Source organism: Saprolegnia diclina (assembly GCF_000281045.1).
Source record: "Saprolegnia diclina VS20 unplaced genomic scaffold supercont1.13, whole genome shotgun sequence".
Classification (NCBI taxonomy): Eukaryota; Oomycota; class Saprolegniomycetes; order Saprolegniales; family Saprolegniaceae; genus Saprolegnia; species Saprolegnia diclina.
In genome coordinates, this window is record NW_008246080.1 from 532405 (window position 1) to 545550 (window position 13146).

The 13146-nt window shown below is 57.8% G+C and overlaps 7 protein-coding genes across 7 annotated transcripts; 5 read left to right on the top strand and 2 right to left on the bottom strand.

Annotated features, from left to right (window-relative positions):
- Window positions 1-192: 192 nt before the first annotated feature.
- On the top strand, window positions 193-964 carry SDRG_05147 (hypothetical protein; the record flags this gene model as incomplete). The annotated part of the gene is made up of 3 exons (XM_008610846.1): window positions 193-622; window positions 666-776; window positions 837-964. The coding sequence occupies 3 exons, from the start codon at window positions 193-195 to the stop codon at window positions 962-964; spliced, it is 669 nt and encodes a 222-aa protein (XP_008609068.1).
- A 296-nt stretch (window positions 965-1260) lies between these two features.
- Window positions 1261-3022, top strand: SDRG_05148 (hypothetical protein). The gene is made up of 4 exons (XM_008610847.1): window positions 1261-1532; window positions 1579-1725; window positions 1768-1896; window positions 1939-3022. Exons 1-4 carry the CDS (start codon window positions 1329-1331, stop codon window positions 2962-2964), a joined length of 1506 nt encoding a protein of 501 aa, XP_008609069.1. The 5' UTR covers window positions 1261-1328; the 3' UTR covers window positions 2965-3022.
- Window positions 3001-3489, bottom strand: SDRG_05149 (hypothetical protein; the record flags this gene model as incomplete). The annotated part of the gene is made up of 2 exons (XM_008610848.1): window positions 3001-3241; window positions 3296-3489. The coding sequence occupies 2 exons, from the start codon at window positions 3487-3489 to the stop codon at window positions 3001-3003; spliced, it is 435 nt and encodes a 144-aa protein (XP_008609070.1).
- A 1319-nt stretch (window positions 3490-4808) lies between these two features.
- On the top strand, window positions 4809-7409 carry SDRG_05150 (AGC/AKT protein kinase). The gene is made up of 3 exons (XM_008610849.1): window positions 4809-6113; window positions 6167-6315; window positions 6366-7409. Exons 1-3 carry the CDS (start codon window positions 4881-4883, stop codon window positions 7345-7347), a joined length of 2364 nt encoding a protein of 787 aa, XP_008609071.1. The 5' UTR covers window positions 4809-4880; the 3' UTR covers window positions 7348-7409.
- A 1556-nt stretch (window positions 7410-8965) lies between these two features.
- SDRG_05151 (hypothetical protein) lies at window positions 8966-10088 on the bottom strand. Its single transcript, XM_008610850.1, has one exon. It carries the CDS (start codon window positions 10018-10020, stop codon window positions 9040-9042), a length of 981 nt encoding a protein of 326 aa, XP_008609072.1. The 5' UTR covers window positions 10021-10088; the 3' UTR covers window positions 8966-9039.
- A 1002-nt stretch (window positions 10089-11090) lies between these two features.
- Window positions 11091-11642, top strand: SDRG_05152 (hypothetical protein; the record flags this gene model as incomplete). Its single annotated transcript, XM_008610851.1, has 2 exons — window positions 11091-11140; window positions 11186-11642. 2 exons carry the CDS (start codon window positions 11091-11093, stop codon window positions 11640-11642), a joined length of 507 nt encoding a protein of 168 aa, XP_008609073.1.
- Window positions 11643-11897: 255 nt separating this feature from the next.
- Window positions 11898-12881, top strand: SDRG_05153 (hypothetical protein; the record flags this gene model as incomplete). The annotated part of the gene is made up of 1 exon (XM_008610852.1): window positions 11898-12881. A coding segment is annotated over one exon (802 nt), but the record flags the coding sequence as incomplete, so codon positions are not given.
- Between the last annotated feature and the right edge of the window lie 265 nt (window positions 12882-13146).

Here is a 13146-nt window from a genome sequence, read left to right on the forward strand (position 1 = left end):
ACTAGTTGATATGGATCAGCTGAGCCCATGCTGCCACCGTACTCGCCGAGCCCCGCGGCCGATCGTGCTGGGCTGTTGCGCACGCATTTATTTGCCTTTTCGCAAAAATCTTTCGATGCAATCCGGTTACGATCCCTCGGCCTTCGAATCCGGATGCCTGCACGACAATCATTCTCGACCGCTTGAGCGACGATGGCAGCCGACATGGCCGTGACCGAGGTCGAGACCGCGATCACGCGGCTCGGGCGCATCACGAGCGATATCAAGACCAAGACGTCGCTCTTTGGGACACCGCAGGACACACGTGCCAACCACGACCAGCTCAATGCGCTCGCCAAGGAAGGCAACGACTCGGTGCAGATGCTTCGCAAGCAGCTGCAGAGCCTCTCGAGCGCCACGTCGACTGCCAACAAGAGCGCCGTGCGCAAGCTCTCCAAGGGCTTCCAAGCGCAAGTTACTGCGTTTGAGCAGGCGTGCAGCAGCATGGTCGCGTCCGAAAAGTCGGCGGTCGAGCTCATTCGGAGAACGTCAACGAAGCTGGACCCGTCCGCGCAAGACGGCCTCGCGTGCAACGAAGACCAGCTCTACGCGCAAGCCCAAGTGAGCGTTTACAACGAAGACGGTGCGACGAGATGCTATCTTGGCCGAGGTGCGATCGCGTGTAGATCTTGTGCGGCGCGAAGAAGACATCGTCAAGATCAACCACCAGCTGCGCGAGATCAAGGCCGCGTACGAAGAAGTGGGCGGTCTCCTCGAAGACCAGAAAGACGTTGTGAGTACGACCAACGAAATCTGATTGCTTTGGACGAGGCTAAGATATGCGATCTATGGTATAGTTGAAATCGCCAACAACACCGAGGCCGCCCGCGAGAATGCGCGCGATGGGCTCGAGAATGTCCAGCAAGCCGACAAGAAGACGGGCTACTGCACGTGCACGTGCTGCTATCTCTGCACGATCATGTGATCACAAAGGCGCCGGGCTGCTTACGCATTTTCATTCCTACTCGAATTCAATCGATTGCCATGGCATGCTGCGTCGATCTGGTGAGGAGGAGGACCTTGGCGTCGATGCTGCGTCTCTACGCGCCACCTACGTCCATGGGCCTGCCGTCGGTCGACGTGCATGGACAGCAGCTAAGGCCATGGACCATCGGTTTGGTCGGCGCGGTGGTTGTCGACGACGACGGTTCAAGATCCACCGCATGGTTTTTGACCCAATAAACGTATTTAACGCAAAAGGTCGTCCTCGGTTTCGAACGCGTCTTTTTCGACGATGGGTTGTTTAAACAGGTGGTAATCCACACAACACCCTTGGAACAAGCCGGACGATGGACCTCGACACAGCGCTCGACGCCGCGACCGACAAGGCCTCGCCCGAGGGCGACAGCCTCGCGCGCAAGGTGCTCACGCAGTCCATGCGCCTCACGCACCACGAGAACAATGCGTCGATCGCCGACGCGAGCACGTACTCGCCGCAGGCGCCGTGGACGCCCAAGTCGCTCGGGCGGGCCAAGAGCGCAATCGTCTACCGCGTACGTCTCTTATGCTGCCTGTCGCTCATGCATATCCTGGTGCTAGCAAACGCTCAACGACAATCTCATGTTCCTCGAGCGCAACATCTTCTTCTTCCGCGAATGGCACATGCGCTTCGTCTCGCTCCAGGACGACCACATCCTCATCTACTCGTGCCGAGAAAAATGGGAGCAAGGCGACCCGCCTGACAAGGTGCTCGCTGCCTCTGCAGCGTCGTTCTCATAGGACGCGTAGGTCGTGCGACTGAACCCGACCATGTTTCTGAGCCACATGCGCGTCGACGTCGAGGAGAGCCACTCGTACGCTGGCGAGACGACGCGCCTCTTCCGGCGCAAGCTCCTCGAGACCGACGAGCTCGACGAGGTCCCATGCCTTGCATCATGTCTCGTCTCAACGCCAATCTAGTGGATCAACGACGAGCTGCGCCAAGGGCTCGTGGTGGACGCGACGGGCAGCAACGTCAACGCGACGTTCAGCAACAACCCCGAGGCCAGCGCGCGGACCGTACTCGAGTTCGCGACGACCAACCAGAGCACGTTCGAGCTCTGGTCCAAGGTCATTCGCCGCGCGCTGCAGAGCCAGAAGGAGACGGCAGCACCGAGTACGACCGATGACCACATCAACAACAATGGCCGTCGCCGCAATTCGTCATCGTACTCGGACGACGCAAGCAGTGAGGCCGTGCGCCGGGGCGCGTCCGATTGGATCTCGCCGGGCCACGACTGCCGCGTCACGCTGCACCAAAGCGAAGTGTGGTGCAACCGCGTCACGGGCTCGACCGAGACGGACAAGGCCGAGTCCGAGTTTCGCCGCATTGTCGCGATGGAGAAGCTCGTCGCGCAGGTCACGGGGCCGCCGATGGCGCTGCTCGTCTACGAAAAAGTGAGCCGCGTCCACGAGCTCTTTGCGGCCAACAGCCGGCGCGAGATCGAGTCGGGGACCTCGCCCCTTGGCCATGACGCCGCCTTGACTCCCGACGTGCTGCACTTCTTTGCCGACCACCTCAAGCGCAAGTACGCAGTGTTTCTTATCCTGGCGCTCGCGCATGGCATTGCGGAAGAGTACATCCGAGAGGCGCACGAGCGCATGTGTGAGGAGAATGAAGCGACGTTTGCAGGCGTCGGCGCGGGCACCGGCGACGAGCTCCAGGCGGTGCCCGATGGCCAGTATGGCTTTGCCGACGACGCGTCGATCGACTTGTACGACAAGTACCGCACCGCAGCGCTCAACTACTATCGCATGAACTATGGCGACCCGTCCGCGGCCGAAGAGGAAGACGCGATCATGCACCTGCCCGTGATGCTCCACGTCGCCCTGCTTCGGCAAGAGCGCGACGAAGCGTCGGCGCTGCTCGAGATCCTCCAGACCGTCAAGCGCCGCCTCTTGGAGCACACGGCGTCCGAGGCTGCGTCCAACAATGATACGACTTGACCAAATGATGGTGCAGTAAGATAGCAATGCTGTGCTCTATGGCATCGTGCTTCCTCCAGCGACGCCGTTGGCAGCGATCTGCACGTGGAGGTCTTGCACGAGCCGGCGAAAGCCAGGATCGTACATGAACATGGACGCCATCTCGTCGCGCGACAAGGGCGCGTCGTCGGTAGTGGCAGGCATGGCCGCAGCGGCGGGCAGCAGGCGGCAGTTGGGAAACCGGATGCGGAGCTGGGCGATGCATGCGTCGACGCCGACGCTGTCTGCGAAGCGAACGCTACACACAGGCTGTAGAAAACCGAGACAACGAGGTGGATGATGAGGGATGTACGTTGTCTCGTGGGCGTTGGGGAGGTAGAGCCGGAGGAGCCGTCGCTTCGGGACGAGGTGGTCGGGCGCGGGAAGACGCTGGCCCGCGATGGCCACGCCGTCCGCGTCGATGCGCAAAAGCACCTTCTTCCGGAGCGCTTGCAGCCCGCGTGGGCCATGCTGGACGAGCTGGACGCGGAAGGTCGACGTGTCCATGGCGAGATAGCGATTGGCAGAAATGGACCGCGAATCTTTGGCACACGCGAATGAAACCGCATGAAATTCCGTCTTTTGCGCCAATCGCCTACCGCGTACGCCAGGAACCAAGGAAGATCGCTCGCATCCTGCCGAAGGCGAAGCTACTTGTTGCGCTGCACGATCACACGCCCGTGGACGGACGGGGCCCAACTTCAAGCAGACTTAAAATTGGCGGCAGCGAGCACCACATGCTGCCACGTATACGCCCATGTGTAACCCTTGGCAGTTTGGGCGTCTAAAGGCGAGGCGACGAACTGGAAATGATAGCCCTCCAGACGAGACGGCTCCAGAGCTCCAGAAGCCGCACTGATTTCGGCTCGTCGACGTGGGCTTTCGCAGCGTAGTAGCTTGGGTGCGCAATCAGATGCAAACTGCGACCGCTGACCAGATCCAGATTGCTACGAGAAATACCAGACGCCGCCTCGATCCAGGCCAGTGCGACAACGACAACACACAAGGCCAAGGTCCTCGCACCTGGTATCGCAGGCAGTGCGTACGTACTCCCGTCATCAACGGCGCCACGTGCAGGTTTGTGCTCGTGAGAATATTAATATTGGATATTGGGCTGCAATAATATAAATGGACGTGAAATATTCTACGATAGCGTTGGCATGGCGGTTCGAATCTGTTCCAGTGCGGACAATCCGATTATAATATCCGACGAATTTAAATATAACTTTTATTATTATGGCGGGCGGAGGTCTGGTCGGAGATCAAATGGTATGCTGAAAAGCGAAATATAGTGTGATATGTGGTGCATAGATGCTGCACCGCGGGCCATTGAAGCACGCCGTCGCATTTATCGCTGCAGCTGCACTCGCGAGTCTTGCGATCCGCGAAGATCCTAGTATAAACGCACCGAGCAACACGGACACCACGGCATCTACTGCTTCAAATGCGGGATTTCCACGTGTCAAAAACTCTCAGCTCTGCAAAATGGCCCGTTTACGGGCCATCAGGCGGCAAATCCTGCAAATCACGCGCAGTTCAGGAGGGCCTTGCGCACGTCCCGGCAAGTGTCTCGGATATTCGCCTTTGTTGCGTGGGCCCTTCAGATACTTGCGGGTCCTCGCCAGCATGATGTCGCAGGCCCATCTCGCGTCTCTCCATGCGCGTTCGATCTTCTACGGTATGCGCGTCCACACTATTTGCGTTGGGTTTGAATATTATATTGGCGTCGGTTGAAAAACGATCAAATTAATATTCCTCGAAAGAGGCCAGTTTGAAAGTATTACGCACGCCATACAAAAACCAAGAGAAATAAAATAAAGTCGTGTCGCACCTATACATACAGGAAGCGAGGAGGCCGGGCCACTTCCGGATCCTCCGACAACAGACGCAGACGCAGCATGGGCGGGTCCGCAGCCGCGCGCAGCTCCGAGATGGAGCTTGGCACCGAGTCCATCTCGATGGGACTGCACTCTTTCGAAGACATCATGGACACGGACTGGGAAGGCTACATCTGGAAGCAAGGCCATGTCGTGCGCAACTGGCGCAACCGCTACGCCGTCCTGTCGGGCACGTGCTTTACCTACTACGCGTCCAAGGAGGCCGCGTCCGCCGACCTCGAAAAGTACAAGGGCCGCGTGACCGTCACCGGCGCCAAGAAGGACCCGAGCCGCAGCAATGGCTTTGTCGTGACAACGTCGATCGACAAGCTCTTTACCATGTACACGAAAACGCCGATCGAGACCGAGCTCTGGATCCGCATGATTGAGAAGGCCGTGCAGAACGAGTACATGCACTCGACGCTGCTGCCGCCGGCGATGCCCGACACGGTCGGCGAACTCTCGGCCACGCAGCCGCTGCCATCGTCGCTCTTGACGCTCACAGGCAACAACTTGAGCTTGAGCTTCAACGGCCGCACGAGCAACACGGCGATGAACGCGTCGCAGGCTGGAAGGCTCTCGCTCGGGAGCGCGCTGCCGTACAACGGTCGTCTCTCAGTGAGCACCGCGAGCTTTAGCGCGGCCATGGCGCCGCCCTCGATCCGGTCGTCGATCGACTGGAAGAACCGCAACGTGTCGACAACGACCCACTTTTACAACCTCTGGTCGACGTGCATCTCCAACTACGAGCGCAAGATGCAGGAGCCGAACACGCTCTGCAACGAGCTCCTCGCGCTCTTTCCGCTCTGCTCGATGGACGTAGTCGCAAGCCTCCACTTCCCCGTGCCCTTCATGCCGTCGTCGGTCTTCTATGGCCGCGAAGGGCTTGTGGACATGATGTTTGGCCTCGCGCAGTGCGTCTCGATCGCCGACATGAGCGTCCACCGCGTGCTCTTGAGCTCGCGCCCGAACGTTATCCTCGCGTCCGGACGGAGCAAGCTCACGAACCGCCACCTGAAAAAGACGTTCGACTGCGAATGGAAGGACGAGGTCACCTTGTCACCCGGTGGCCGCGTGCTCAGCGTCAAGATGTACATGGAGGTTGACCCGCAAGCGTTCTACACGTCCGACTCGGACGAGCGCGTCTCGCGCCTCAAGCAGAGTCTTCGCGCGACTGCGACCAAGCGTGTGCTGTCGCTCTCGATGCAGCACTTTACCGTCAAGAAGGTGCTCGGCCAAGGCACGTTTGGCACGGTACGGTCGTTTGTATCAACGTATCAAGACGCTCATGGTCTTGCTACGATTAGGTGGTACTCACGGAGCGCAAGACAACCGGCGAAATCTTTGCGATCAAGATCCTCGACAAGAACTCCATGTCGACGTACGACAAGGTCCGGACGCGCACCGAAATGCGCATCCTCCGCGACGTCTACCACCCGTTCATTGCGCCGCTCCGGTACGATTTTGTATCAATGTTTCAAGTCGAGACTCATGGACATATTGTAGGTTTTCGTTCCAGAGCAACTCGCGCGTCTTTCTGGGCATGGAGTACTATCCGGGTGGCAGTCTCTACGTGCACATGAACAAGTTCTCGGAGGACGGCGACCAGCGCATCAAGCTGCCGATCGACATGGCGCGCATCAAGTTTTACGCGGCGCAGCTCGTCCTCGCCTTGTGTCATCTCCACGCGTGCGACATTGTGTACCGCGACCTCAAGCCCGACAACATTATGCTCGACAAGGACGGCAACGTGGCCCTTGTCGACTTTGGCCTGAGCAAAACCAATGTCCGGTCGCTTGAAGGGGCGCGGACGATGGCCGGGTCGCCAGCGTATACGGCGCCCGAGCTCCTCAAGCCCAAGCGCAACCGCGAGTACGGCAAGGCCGTCGACTGGTGGTGCCTTGGCATCCTCTTGTACGAGATGATGTTTGCCCGTCGGCCGTTCCACCACCCGAACGTCTCGGTGTTGTACCGGCTCATTGACAAGGACCCGGTCAAGTTTCCGAGCCGCCTCCCGATCGCGCACGAGGCCAAGTCGCTCATTGTTGGGCTCTTGGAGAAGGACCCGACGAAGCGCCTCGGTGCGCACCACGCGTCCGACATCCTCGTCCACCCGTTCTTCAAGGGCGTGGCGTGGGACCAAGTGCTGAAGAAGAAGATTACGCCGCCGTGGAAGCCCGACATGAGCAAGGAGCTGCCGACGTCGCGCCGCACCAACACGGACCTCGGGCGCATTGTCCAGAGCAAGACGCCGGCGGCAACGGCCTCGAGCTTTTTCAACATTTTTGGCTGGCGACCAATGGAGACGCTCGCGCGCCGCCAGGAGAAGCTCCAGGCGCAGCAGCAGAGTATGCAGAACGACTTTGGCCACTTTAGCTACGTCTGCGACTCGACGCCGTCGTTCCTTGTCGACGAAGATGAGATGCTCGACTCTGCGTTCAGCGGCCGGCGGAGCGTCCAACTGGAAGCGCTCGCGATCGAAGCCTGACCGACTGCCCTTTTTTCCTATTAAATCGCGTCCATAATCATCCACCTTATCGTTATTGTACATTTCCGAGTGTGTACGTATTGTCTTTAATCATTTTCGAGCACGGTAGAGCCGAACACTAGTCATACTAGTAGTATCAATGCCCAACCGACTAAATCAATTCGCAGCACCACACGTGTAGCCGAGTTGACGTTGAGCCCACGTCACTCATCACGCATTGACTAATAGCTCAACACATCGCTTTCAAGTAATCACAGACGACCTGTACTCAGCTCGCGTTCGAGCGCTAGTGAGGGTTGAGGAAGCTGGTTGGATTCGTGGTCGGATTTGGTCCAAAACAGTGTATTTTTGAAAAATCCTGTTTTGATCGCAATATGTCTCTAGCCACGATCAATGCGATGTAGTGGACGCTGCTCGCAGCAGGTCTCGAGGTGCTTTTGGTCGCGTCCGAGTCGTCTGTGCGCTTAACCTCCCACAGTTTTTGCTCAGGAGCTTTTTCAAGGTCTCGGTGATATCGGCGCCGGCGGTGCGATGGCCGACATGGTCATGCCTCCTCATTCGATCACCATTTCGAAAACTTGCGAATATGGTTGACGTCATTGCAGCGTGGACAGGCGGCAATAGGCCACGCGTCAGTCCTTCTCGCCGCGTCGATGGTGACGACGTTGATCACCGTCGCGCTCGCAGCAAAGCGCATTCAAAGCTCGGAGAATCTCATCCGTTGCAGTCGCTTCACTCATCGCAGCGAGCGCTTGTCGAGCCAAACACAGACAGGTTCGTCCAGAGCCACCGGTGGAGTGGCCTGAGCAACGGTCGAGGCGTCGAGCTACTTTCTACTGTCTACCGTTGCCTGTTGGTGATATTGGAGGGTGTAGGCGTTGTCGTCGGTACGTACATGGGCGGTGGCGTCGGTCTTGTAGAGTGGAGTGCTCGGTCGTAGGAAGCGGTGAAGGTCGTGGCAGTTGGATGGAAAATACAAAATGAAGGCTTTGCGACTACACAAAGCCATCGAGTGTAAAATCGATCGAGTGCCCTTTGTCCTTGGACTTGTTTCTTATGATCAAGTGGAGAAGATGTCCACTGATCCCAAGAAGCTGTGTCGCTGCGCATCGCTAAATGTGGCCATTTGCTGTTTATTCGTGGCATGTGCCACAATCCATCTTTGACAACACATAACTATCGCTGCATGCCTCACACGACGACGTCGTGTAGCAATTCATGACTCTGAAAGTGTCTTCTATCACTCTGCCAAGTTGGAGCGATTTCGATTTCAACTCGATTTGCCGCCCAGAGCGGCTCAGCGGTCGTGCCCGTCGGTTTGTAATCGCGTGGGATTGGTCCAAAACCCAAAAGAAATAGCCAATCGAATGCGTTAAACGCCAAAGCGGTACGGTCGATTAAATTCGGCATATGCCGATTGGAACGGTGCGTGCCTGAGCCGATGACGCGGTCGACGCCCAACGCTGCGCCGACGTCGATGACGACGATGAGCTGCGCGATGGAGAGCAGGACACGCTCTTGGCTTGTACATGCAAGTACAGTTCTTATTGCAGAGTATTGCGGGAGTCGACCGATGGAGTGAAACCGACTCGATGCGTGCTGTTCGCCAACATGGACATTACACATCACTTGCCTCATTTTAACACAATATTGTACAATATTCGTAGTTGTCCACTATCGTGTAAAATATTTTTACAAAGTCGCGAGGTACGCTTCAATCGCAAATGCGAACGGCTGCGCGCCCCAGTTGATCGACACGTGCGCGTCGAGGGCGTGGATCGAGACCGCACCCGCGACACCGTCGCCCTCCAAGACGCACGGCGCCCGTCCGAGGTGTACGCCGTTGAGCGTAAAGAAGACAGTCGCGAGGCTTGGGACATACCCGACGCCAACGATGTCGCCGGCCTCGGCGCTAAAGAGGCGGTCGGACCAGTGCGCAAACGCGCCGGGCGACTCGACCATATCGTTACCGTCGTGGTAGACGAGGCCGGGGCCATGCGTGTGGTAGCCCACCGAGTGCGGTTGCCACCCGACGTGGGCGTCCGAGCCAAAGCCGTAGGCGCGCAGGTCACGGAGCGAGACCATGCCGATGCTGACGTACGTTGTCGTATGGACTTCAAAGTACGTGGCACCGTCCTGACCAAGCACGGGCAGTGGCGGGAGAGGCCCCGACGAGCGCACCGAGTCGACGGTCCCGCGGTCAAAGCTGCGCAGCATCGAGTTGTTGAGGACGGTGAGGCTATAGGTGGTGGGATCGAGCGTCGTCTTGGCGCGCGTCGAGACGGGCACGCGGAGGGCCTTGCGCCGGCCGTGGAGGCCGCGGATGTCGCGCCATGTAAAGGCCGTGTACGAGCGAGGCAGGCCGTGGCCCCACGTCCGCGCGTGCGCTGCCATCCACATCGTCGGGCTCTCGGCGACGACCCGAAAGTAGCGGCAAACGAGGCGCGCCTGTAGAAGCGACGCGACGTCCATACAACCGAACACCAGCTGCCACACGTGGTCGTCGAGGAGCTCCTCGACCCACTGCACGATCTGCGGCGCCGCCTCTGTCTGCGCCTTGGCCGCGGCCTTGCGCTGGCTCTTGGTCTGCTTCTTACCCTTGATCGGGATGTTCATGATCATGGCGGGGCGGCTGGCCGGCTGCCGGTCCCGGGAGGCCACGGTCGCGTACATGGCTGAGAGCTTTGGCCGGGGCTGGTTCGGGGCCTTCGGGCGGGCGTTTGGAGGAAGCAAGTCCTGGACCAATTAATTGGACGTATACCTAGAGTCCTAATTTTAGAGCTAAATAGGATATCCAAATTAGGACCTAGGAAGCCTAGCGAAGCCGACGACTGCAATTGCGGGTCGCGCTTGCAAACGAAGAGGCGAGTGCAAATCCTCAAAGCGACGTGGTACACATCGCCTGCAAGAGTATGCTTCATGCAGCCGCAAGAATGTGCGAAAGCTCAAGTGTACCCAAGATTGGAGTGCGGACAAACCTACGCCATTGCATTTAGCGTTGCCATCTTGAAATTATATCAGTTTCATCTGGTTCCATTCGTAAACATTGAGCGATTTGTAGGCAGAGTGCTTGATAGAATCGCCATAAAAACGTCGCGATCCCTGTGCTTGTGCGCGCTGAAAATTTGAAACCTTGAAGGTACCCAATGCTCCGCACCGACAGGCTGCCACATGTCGTTCGATTGGCTGGAGAGTTGATATTATCACTAGCTATATTGAAAGAAATCAAAATAAACTAGATTCTTGTATTGAAACTTGATCATTAGATGTAAAAGCAGCCGGACGCATGTTGATTGGTAGCACGTTGGCGCTTGGTCATTTCAATCACATTTGAATTTTCCAAACCGAGCAAATCCGCGGCGACAAGGATGACTGTATTTTCCAAGACTGCGGCGTTGACAACGAGACAGCGCTCAAAGAGCGCGATAAAGAAGGCTGTAAAGACGATTCGACAGTCAGCTCTGACGACGAAGGAAGCGAAGTCGTTGAACACTTGGGATTGGATTGAAGTCAGTTTCGACCTTGTCATCCCTTCGCCTCATTTGCTGCGTTGTGTATAGGACCTACTCATCGTGCTCATGGACCCGGAGTCGACGACATGGCCAGCGATGGCAAAGTGCTTTCCGGGCCACTCTCCTCACGACTGTCGCCAACGCTTTCACAGCTTGGGAGCAACAAACACGGGACGCTGGAGCAAGCTCGAAATTCTGTGGCTTTTGTACGCTCTGCACCTCACCAAAGCGATGGGTCGTGGGAGGGCGCTTCTCGTTGCCCGCGTCGTGGGCACCCGGAGGTACCTTACACGATGGACGCGCGGGTTTGACAGCTTGTGCTGTAGCTACCGGCAAGTGATGTCGAAGGTAGCAGCTCTGAAGAAGAAGGGGCCGGTGGTTGAGCTGACGTCGGAGCCAGCCGAGGCAACCGAAGAGCAAAAAGCGGCGATCCACGAGGCACAATATCAGGCGCCAACCATGCTTTCGGGGACAACCAACCTGCGCACGACGTGGGCAGATGTTACGGTCGACGACGTCGATGCATTTTTGAGCGAAATGCCTCTTTGGGACGAGGCGGTGCCTTCCACCGTGGACACCAGCGGTGTCGTGTCGACGACCTCGACGACGGACGACGTCTCGATGTACGATATCGGGTTTCAAGAGCCCTGCGCGCAGGAGAATGTTGCGCCCTTCGAGACCACCACGCCCGTACACGTCGCCACTGGGAGCACCGACGACGCCGACGCCGACTGGCTCTGGAAGGCACTTCTGTCCAGCCGCCACGCGCAGCACGTGGCCTAGCTCGGCTTTACCAACGACATTCATAACTCAGTCTCTATATACATGCCTTTTTGAATAGCTTACTACAGACGATTCGTACACGCGCGTCGAACTAGTGCTCTTTCGTCGTGGTCTCGAGTACCTGCTAACTGCTAGTGCAATGTGAACAACCTCGTCCGCTGTGCCCAGGTCGAGGTTGCGTTTTACTAGGTTAAAGTTATGGGTTAAAGTGGATTTGTTTTGGGTGTTTCTAGCCAGATTTCCATTTTCATTCATCATGTCTCTCGGGTTCCTCACCGAGTCGGCGCTCGTCCCGTCCAAGGCCAAGGCGATCAAGGTCGACTCCAAGTCGATCGTCGACCTCAAGGCAGTCGTCTTCCGCGAGCAGGAGCGCAAGAAGGCGGCGACCGAGGCCTCGGGGCTGCGCTCGAAGCGCGGTGCACGGGCCAAGGAGCTCCAAGCGGGCAAGAAGTCCGAAACGAACGCCGGCGTCGAGAAGCGGCGCCAGCGCGACGAGGACGAAGAGGCCCTCGGCGACGACGAGCGCGCCAAAAAGAAGCGGTCTCGACAGATTCTCATTGAGAAAGCCAAGCTCTACGATCAAATGGCCCGTGGCGAGCGACTGGCGACCGGCGATGTGCTCATCAACTTTGACGCCAAGACGACCCATCGTGACCACGAATTCACCGAGGCCGCACCCAAGCCCGCGGTTAACGACGGCGAATGGGTCGAGATTGTCGACGAGTTTGGCCGGACCAAGAAGGTGACCAAGCGCGAGTACGAAGCCTCGTTGCCACCGCCACCGCCGACCGAGGGCTCGAAGAGCGTGGGCAGCTTTGTCGTGTCGCAGTGGGAGAAGACGCTCAACTCGCAGGAGAAGAGCTACTTGACCGAAGTGCACGCCGAGGCGCAGCATGCCAAGCTCACGCTTGCCGACAAGAAGCGGCAGAAGGAGCTTCGCCGCGAGAAGCTCAAGCTCGCCTTCAACAACACGAGCACGCCGGCCGTCGCGCCATCGAGCACTATCTCAGCCCAAGCCTCGCGGGACGCATCCGCTTTCTTGTCCAGTCTCTTGTAAGCCTCAAACCAAGTTTGCACCCTGCGACGACTTCTCAATCTCGATCAAGTGTTTGCCGCTATTACCAGCGATTTTGGTTAGCGTCGTCCTATTATTCCATGTCAATCTCATGGTCCAGGAGGAACTAGCCTTCGAGCCGAGTGAATCTCATACTAGGAAAAGGGCTCGGTGCCAAGACGACGACGATTATTATGTGATGCTGCATTGGGGCTTGCCGCTTGTGCATAGTACTAGAGCACGACTCCTATTGTAGACTAGGCGCCTAATGTTGTTGTTGCCACCTCAGTCTTTGTCCAAAGGGTTTGAGATTTGAGTGAAAACTAAAGAGAAGCGAAGCTACTTGTACTAGAACGGAGGCGGGTTGCGGTCGTGACGGCCCCGAAGCTCGACCCACGCGCGTCGTAGGATCGGGTTCAAATCAAGGACCAACTCGGCGGGAAAGCGCCC

Excerpts from the sequence above, each read along its gene's own strand:
- SDRG_05150 (XM_008610849.1), top strand. The coding sequence starts at position 4,881 with ATGGGCGGGTCCGCAGCCGCGCGCAGCTCCGAGATGGAGCTTGGCACC. Across the intron at positions 6,114-6,166 it reads GCCAAGGCACGTTTGGCACG|GTGGTACTCACGGAGCGCAA; the intron begins GTACGGTCGTTT and ends TGCTACGATTAG. Across the intron at positions 6,316-6,365 it reads CCGTTCATTGCGCCGCTCCG|GTTTTCGTTCCAGAGCAACT; the intron begins GTACGATTTTGT and ends GACATATTGTAG.
- SDRG_05148 (XM_008610847.1), top strand. The coding sequence starts at position 1,329 with ATGGACCTCGACACAGCGCTCGACGCCGCGACCGACAAGGCCTCGCCC. Across the intron at positions 1,533-1,578 it reads AGAGCGCAATCGTCTACCGC|CAAACGCTCAACGACAATCT; the intron begins GTACGTCTCTTA and ends TCCTGGTGCTAG. Across the intron at positions 1,726-1,767 it reads AAGGCGACCCGCCTGACAAG|GTCGTGCGACTGAACCCGAC; the intron begins GTGCTCGCTGCC and ends TAGGACGCGTAG.
- SDRG_05151 (XM_008610850.1), bottom strand. The coding sequence starts at position 10,020 with ATGTACGCGACCGTGGCCTCCCGGGACCGGCAGCCGGCCAGCCGCCCC.